General features: G+C 36.9%; 1 protein-coding gene across 1 annotated transcript; it reads left to right on the top strand.

Moving 5' to 3' along the window:
* Positions 1–6,651: 6,651 nt before the first annotated feature.
* Positions 6,652–8,672, top strand: Tceal7 (transcription elongation factor A like 7). The gene is made up of 3 exons (XM_006995962.4): positions 6,652–6,698; positions 7,511–7,554; positions 7,801–8,672. Exon 3 carries the CDS (start codon positions 7,820–7,822, stop codon positions 8,114–8,116), a length of 297 nt encoding a protein of 98 aa, XP_006996024.1. The 5' UTR covers positions 6,652–6,698; positions 7,511–7,554; positions 7,801–7,819; the 3' UTR covers positions 8,117–8,672.

The following is an 8,672-nucleotide window of genomic DNA, read 5'->3' as shown; positions in this document are numbered from 1 at the left end:
TTTCGTGTACATAGATTCATTTCTTCAAAGATTAATTATTAGCTAGTTGAAGATTCTTCCTGGACCCTGGGAGGGGACTATCGAGGGGCTGGACCCTCATTGTCCCCGATACTTCTCCATTTGTGTTTAATATTGACCAGGTGAATATTAGTGTAGATAAAGAATCTGATCACCCAATATTTAATGAATAATTCTGCCATAGTTTAATTTATGTAATTTTGATTTTTTTGAGACAAAGTTGTATGTATCACAGATTGGCCTTGATCTCTCTATGTAGCTGAGAATGATCATGTTCTAATCTCATCCTCCTTCCTCTAACACCTGATTACTGAGATTACAGGCATGTGCCACTATGCCAGATTTTATGTAGTGCTAAGGAATAAACCCAGGCCATTGTGCCTGCTAGGTAAGCATTCTATTTATTGAACTACACTCCCAGCATAATTTTGATTATTTCTTTAGGAAAAATGCCTAATAATATAAGTATGAACTCAATGGTGGATGAGTATTTTAACATACTTTTATACAGAAATGTTGATGAACTTTGACACTGTGACCTGGAAGTAAGTGGGGGGAATTTTTAAGAGGACTGTTCAGCTTGGTCGTATATGCCTGTAATCTCAATATGTGTGAGATTGAGGCAGGAGAATCAGGATTTTAAGGCCATTTCTGCTATATAGGGAGTCTGAGGTCAGCCTTGGCTGGCTACATATGATCCTGTCTCTAACATATCAAAACTCCTTAGGAGAATGTGAGATTTCCTACATGAAAGCACTTTGAGACAAATACCAATAAGCACCCCTAAAGATGGAGTGAGAGGAACTTTACATACAAAATAACTAATTGTAAGGTTTTTTGGTTCAGGTTCCTTTGACAGATCACCTCCATACATCTCATCCTAATTTTAGATCCTGCTACCCTTTGTGATACTGGTCCACATATTTCTTAAAGCATTTTCTATTTGGGGCCAGCCTACCCATTGCCTTCTCCTATAACCTACTGATCCAAATAGTCCACTCCTCCTTTCAACCTTTCTCTAAACCATCACCTGAAGAGAATATATTTTTAAGCAGTGTAGAACTTGCCTCTAATAAGATAGTACTGGGCATCAGGAGAAGTCAAAGAATAGCTGTTAATTTATCATGCATAAAAGGATGGCAGGTGTATGTAGAAGCTGGAAGAGAATGTAGTGGCAGATTGGGACAGACCTCATCTTAAATCTTAAGCTGACTTTTATGCATAGCATTAACCAGATAAGTGGCCTTGCACACCTTACATCGATATCTCTGAAGAAGAAAGAGATTAAATAGAAGAAAGAACACTAGAGAATCATCTATCCTAACAGTTAACATGTAAGATAGGGACATAAACTGGGAGGGTGACAGATGAAGCTGTCAAAGTGAATACAAGGCATACTGAATATGGAAGGCATAAGAATCCAACAAGGTACAGAAGCAGGGTGACTACAAAAATTAACCAGATAAATAGGTTAATTAACGTTAATAGCACAAGGTCTCATTTAAAGACGAATGTCAATATTAACAGAGAAGTAAAAGTTAAATGTGGTCCCTGTAGACCTATAAACACTGAATAGCATCATCTAGACAAGTGTAAGTGCAAAATCTTTGTTATAGTCACTATTTAAAGCCCTGTGGCTTAGCTGAGCATGGTGGCACATACCTTTTATCTCAGCTACTAGGGAGGCAGAGGCAAGTGGATCTCTGTGAGTTTGAGGTCAGTCTGGTCTACAAAGCAAGTTCCAGAACAGTCATAGCTGTTACACAGAGGAAACCCTGTCTTGAACATCCTAATAAATAAATAAATAAATTAATTAATTAATAAAGCCATGTAGCTTAATGTCTATGTGTGTCTGTATTTCAAAAGTGTGTTTGCATATGTGTGTGCACATATGTGCACGGATCTGTGTATGCATTTGTTAGCATATATTAAAATTATAATATATACATAAATATGGGCACATGGGTATTATACATTCATTCAATATTCCATACCAATTTTCCCTCCATCTACAGATAATGCCCATCTAAAATAAAAGTGAAACAGAGCTAAGATGATCAAGAGGATTCTATCTAGCCTTTCACTGTCTAAAGGAGTTCATGGCTTTGCAAAGGCATAAAGCTCCTGTATGGTTGTTCAGGTATTGACTACAAATGAGCATGACTTTCTTGGGTAATGTAATTTTTCATATAGTAAGTATGATTTCATGCAGGTATATGTTTGTCATTACTCATTTGAAATGTCTTTTTCATATATATATGATTTCTTGTATGTAAATAATAGTTCTAAAAGTAAATAAATAATAACAATTAACAAACACATACCCTCATGAAACCACATTTATATTACATTCCATATTATTAGTACCCCAGAATGTCACACTTGTTTGCAATCAACACTCCAAATGCCCTTCATTCCAGGAGGCCAGTATTCCAACTCTTGTCATTATAGACAGAGTTTTCAAGTGAAGAATGCTGTGTAAGTGGAATCTTATTGCATGTACTCTTTTGTGTTTGGCTTCATCTTGATGACCATCTTCATCAGTAGTGTGTACCTGCTTATTGATTCACTATATGTGTTTAGTTGCCTATGATAGTTAATGTTGTCAGTTTGACATGATCTAGAATTACCTAGGAGACAAGCTTCTGGCATACCTGGGAGAGGTTATCCATGTAGGTTAATTAAGGTGGAAAGACCCACCTTACCTCTGGATAGAACAATTCCCTGGGGTTGGGTCCTGCACTGTATAAAGGAGAAAGCTACCTTTGTCTCTGTCTGTCTTCTTATTGTGAATGCAATGCAACCAGCTGCCCAAAGCTGCTGCTGCCACGACAGACTGTACCCTCAAATGACCAGCTAAAAGAAATTCCTCTCGGCCAGGCATGGTGGCACAAACCTTTAATCTCAGCACTTGGGAAGCAGAGACAGGCAGATCGGTGAAATTTCAAGGCCAGCCTGGTCTACAGAGTGAGTTCCAGGATAGCCAGGGCTATATAGAGAAACCCTGTCTTTAAAAGAAGAGAAAAACAAGAAAGGAAGGGAGGGAGGGAGGGAGGGAGGGAGGGAGGGAGGGAGGGAGAGAGGGAAGGAGGGAGGGAAGGAGGGAGAGAGAGAGAGAGACAGAGACAGAGACAGAGACAGAGAGTCAGAGAGAGAGAGAAAGAAAAAGAAAGTCCTTCTCATTAAGTTGCTTTTGTCCTATATTTTGTCACAGTAATGAGACAAGTAACTACAGCTCCTGCAGAAAATAGGAAGCAGTCTAGAAAAAACAACACCCAGATTCGCAAAAGATGGGTTATAGATTTTTTATATCATTTAAGTGGAGTTTTTTTACAAGTTGTCATTGGTCATAGTAAAAAAAAAAAAGCTAAACAAAAGAGTTAAATTCAAAGATCTCTTTCTAAAGAAAAAAAGGGGCTATTATAGAAGTGATAAGATAAAAGGGTAGATTACTGAATCTACTTTAATCCAAAAAAACAACTTTTAATCTCAAAATATTTTACATTGCTATGGATTTTGGTTTATTGATACAAATTTAAAGTTAATTTTGTTTTACTGTATATATGTTTCTACTTTTGTTTGAGGAATTGTGCCTATGTGTAACTCATTTAAAAATGTAATGTATGATTAAGAAATACAGGTTAATAGTTAGTCATCTATAATAATCAAACTTATAGTCATATTAGGTATGTTTTCAAAGTTAAACTGATATATTTAGATAAATATATGGTCTTCAAATACTTCAAAGACCTACAGAATATGGCATTTTAAATATTTTAAAAACATAAGGCTTTTCTTGACAGTGAGATATGTCTGCTCTTGACAGCATCCAATTTACTTCAAAAGAAGATGATGGGCATCAAAGAACCTCTGTATGGAGTTTGCTTTCTTTGTGGCAAAAGCTAGCCATTTGGGCAAGAAACTAACCTTGCTTCAATTGCTGACAGTATACTATTCAAAGTGGTCCAGCAGTACACAAAAAAGTGACTTTGTCAAGACAAAACAGGACAGTCCTTCAAAATTCCCTGCTTCTCAAAAATGTCTGTCAGATATACTAGGCTGTAACAAGAGTGTATATATATATATATATATATATATATATATATATATGTATATATATATATATATATATATATATATATATATATATATACTTATTTATTTATTAAGGGGTTCTATGGGGGAAAGTGTTGGATGCCCCAGTGTTACAGAAGAATTTTGGGTGACTGTCCAGGCAGCCAGATGTCCCTGTCATTATGTAACATTTTACCCTTCTTGGGTCTTTGATGGAATTAAAGCCAAAATAATTAGACTTAAAGTTTCCCTTAGTCATAATAAAAGGTAAATTAGGTATAAAACTTTAGATTCACAAAAATAAGATAAATAATAGAATATTTTCTCTAAATTTGCCAAATACAAATGGACTGAATATTGTAACTACAATTCTCATTTGATAACTGTTTTTGTTGTATATAAGTTTACTATGTTAAAGTTTAAACCTTCCTTTTTTATTTAGACAAAAAGGGGGAAATGCTATGAAGTAATCCTTCTGTACACTGTGAAAGTGTATTGCACTCATTGTTAATAAAAAGCTGATTGGCCAATAGCTAGAGAGGATTTTGGGGGCAGAAAGAATGCTAGGAAGAAGAAGAGTAGAGTCTGGGGAGTCATGAACCAGACACAGAGAGAAGGAAGATGAATGTGTGCTGTCGAGAGAAGGTGCCATCACATGGCAGAGGCTAAATAAGAAATATGGGCTAATTTAAATGTAAGAGTTAGCTAGTAACAAGTCTGAGCTATTGGTCGAGCATTTATAATTTAGTCTCTGTGCATTTGTTTTGGTGCAGGTGGTCCTGACAAAAACTCCACCTACAAATGGCACCCAACTGTTAGGAATGGTCATGGTTCAATGCAGAAAACTTAAACATTTTAAATGTCATGTGGAGCAGATCTCTGAGAGGTTAAAGGACCACAATCTGTTAAGTACATCTGGACTACACAAATTTAATTCCTAGTTACCTGTGTTATTTATTCCTGGATTACAAATTACTCTTATACTTAGTAATGAAAAATGACAAACTTTTATCATCTCAATTTTTTGGGTCAAGGAACTAAGAACAAGGCAGTTTAGGTTGGATGGTTTCACTTCAAGGTCTCTTACAAGACTGAAACGAAGGTGTTGATAACACCGGTGTCATATTAACATTCAATTACAAGAAGATTCACTTCTTAAATTACAAATGTCTTAGTAGGATTTAGTTTCTAGTGCGCTTTTGGACTAAGAGCCTCGTTTCTTCTCTGATTGTTCACTAGCAGGTTTCTCTATTAAAGCTAATCATTCCTTAAAAATTGGTGTAACAAAGCTCTACTTCTTAAAAGATCTCTTCTTCTGCTCAGTTAACATTTTTTTCTGTAATCATTTACAACAAGCTTACTAATAGTGATTACATTTGTAATGAGCTACAGGCTTCCTAATAAACAAGACTGGAGAACATTGCATAGTTTTTCCATTGCTTATTTTCAGGTAAACAAATCCATTTATATAAGTACTAAAATCCTTAGCAAAAAAATGTTTCACATGGTGATGGTTTCTATAACTGATTTCTTTAATATGGCAGAATCCAGTTTAGGAAAACATAAATAGGACAGAAATGTTTGAGAGAAACAAACAACAACAACAAAAAAAAAAAGATTCTGACTGAAGGTAAAGATTTTAAAAAGTGGGATATTCAGGGCACAACATTCAAGGGAATAAAAGAATATGTGGCATGGTATAAACTGTGAACGTGTGAAATCAAACCAGTAGATATTTGTGATTGACTTTTGAGGTCTGCATATCTAAGGACAGAATGCTGTGGGATTATAGTCTTAGTTATTCATGTGACAGAAGGACTTCACCTGCTCTAAAGTCTCTGTGAAAGGACATGCTCCAACTGCTCTGTACATTTTTGAACTTCTAAAAATGTGCTTGCCTGAAAGGTCTATATTTATATTCTGACTTCATTAGCTGAAACAGGTGCTTGGGTCTTCTTATCTTCCTATTTTAATCTTTTTTCCAAATATGCATATCTTTACCATGTTTCAAATTATGAGACGTGTTTATGGAAATTTGAAAAATAAGAAAATACCTGGAAAAAAGTAAAAATTTGTAAACCCAATTTTCCCTCTTTTCCTAGTTTATCTCATATACTCCAATTTAGTTTCAAAGATTAGACTGTAAGGAAAATGATACTTATTCATGTCTGAGGGAAGGGTGAGTAGAGGCAAGATTTTCCTGTTCTTGCAACCAAGACAAGGACGAGTAATCTTTTCTCTCAACACAACCCCTAAAAAAGGAATGGTGGTTAATATAACCATGAGAAGATGCAGTCCCTCCCTGGTAATCAGAGAAAGGCACATTCCATCCATAAGGAGAAGGGGCCACTTTTGACCTCTGAAATTAGCAAAGGCAAAAATGAGTGACAGGGCCTGGTGTGGTGGGGGTGGGAGGTTAGTGGAGAGGTCTACTTTTGCAGCACTGCTGATGGGAGGGGAAAGTAGGGACCAGAGTTGGAAGATGACATAATCCTCACGTGATTAGAAGCTGACGTGAGCCCAAGTTGTTATATATCCATGTTTCTTTCTCCTCTGGGTACGAGCTCTTTACTGCCCCGAAGACTCGTGGCCAAGGAGAAGAGAAGGTAAATTCCTTAAATTCCAGCAGACTGGTGTGCAGAAACCACCAGGACCCCTTGGAGTGATGGTGGCTGAATGAGCCGGGAATCCATCTAGACTTGTTTCCCCATATCTCTAGTAGGGGGATAGTTAACTGAATATCTATTAGTTTTTAATTAATTTATCTATTTGCATGCATGTTTGTGAGCTCATGTTCCACTACGTATGTGTGTAAGTCAGAGGACAATATGCAGGAGCTGGTTCTCTCCTCTTACCATTTAGATCTCAGAGATTGAACTAAGGTTTTCAGGCTAAGCAGTGAGTGCCTTTACCCACTGAGCCATCTTGCTGGCCCAATAATTGTATACTTGGAAAAGAACCAGGGAACATGTGGAAGGCTTGAGAAACAACTAGCAATTTAGTAATAACTGAGAAATAATAGGCTTCTTTTGTCCCAGAAAGCTCTGCCCTCCTCTTTGTCTTTCCCCAATTCATTGAAAAACATGGTAGCACTGAAATTTGAATTAATGGATGGAGAAAGAGTGAATGTGTGGGATGGCGACAATAAACAGTGAAATTATTTAAAAATAATTCACCTCATTTAATACTAACGGACAATGGTGGGGTCAAAATGGGAGATGGGAGATATCTACTCTTACAAGGACCAAGCCTGAGAGTAAGGAGTAGGGAAGAGGCACAAAAATTCTGGAGGACAAGAAAAGAACCAGGCAGAAGATTAATTGAAACTACCACAATGATGAAAGTCCCAGATTCCAGGTAATGATAACATGTGTCTGGTCTCAATTCTTTCTTCCCTGATCCTTTATTCTGTTTGTAGGTCCAGGAATCTGTGTTCACAGACATCACCCGACGGGAAAACGAGTGAGAAACTATCCTGCATTTGTACAGGGGAGTGTGTGGGAGTCACTTAGACTGGGGTTCTTAGGGTGGGAGTTGTGGAGGGATGATACTGGGGGAAATTTTCAGCTTCCCTGGCCACTGGGTTTATCTACTGGCAAAAGGGTGGGTTCAGGATTGAGGGGTGGCAAAGAGGAAAAGGAGATTGGACAGGAAGCTGACTGATTCAAAAGTAAGAAAGTAATCCGTCTCTGCATTTTCTCCCTGGAGTTACATAGGAAACAACATCATGCAAAAGTCCTGCAACGAAAAAGAAGGAAAACCCAGGTGCAGTGAGCCAAAGATGGAGGACGAACATACCCGTGGAGCATTCGAAGGCCAGCGAATGGAAGGGAATTTCAGACAGCGGCTGCTGCAGTCTCTTGAAGAATTTAAAGAAGACATAGACTATAGGCATTTTAAAGGTGAAGAAATGGCAGGAGAGGAAGACGAGATGGAAAGGTGTTTGGAAGAAATAAGAAGTCTGAGAAAAAAATTCAGGGCTCTGCATTCTAACCATAGCCATCCTCGGGACCGTCCTTTTTAATGCGGTAGCCTCAGAAATTACCTTCTGTTATTAATACTTCCACTGCTTTCTGTTTCTATTTTTCTTTATAAATATTTGCTATCATTTCACATCAATCCTTCACTATTGGCTATAGTGATATATAAATCTCATGCTGTACACATCTCACGTTTCAATTCTACCCCACTGATTTAATAAGAAGTTTTGTTCATTTACACAAGAGGACAATCATCTGGTAGTTCATCGTAAACCAAAAATTGCAAGCTACAAAGCATATGTATGTGTCCATTTATGTATGACATCATGCAAAGTCTTATTCTATGCCAAAGAGGTGACTCTGTGTTCTCTTCCTTCTTATTTTCCACAAAATGAATATATATGTATCTGTATTTATTTTCATTTTGTATCACAAAATGAAAAATAATTAGACATAAATGAAAGATGTTTATCAATCACTTTTGGAAGGCAGTGGAACAGTAAACTTTTAATAGCAGAAGTACAAAAAAGGCATGTCAATTGCAAATTACCTTTGGATTTCTTAGCCAGAGGAATAAACCTTAGCATTATAAAATACAAA

Source organism: Peromyscus maniculatus, chromosome X, assembly GCF_049852395.1.
Source record: "Peromyscus maniculatus bairdii isolate BWxNUB_F1_BW_parent chromosome X, HU_Pman_BW_mat_3.1, whole genome shotgun sequence".
In the NCBI taxonomy this organism is placed as follows: Eukaryota; Metazoa; Chordata; class Mammalia; order Rodentia; family Cricetidae; genus Peromyscus; species Peromyscus maniculatus.
The sequence above is the reverse complement of the archived record's forward strand: the minus strand, read 5'-3'. Positions and strand labels throughout refer to the sequence as shown.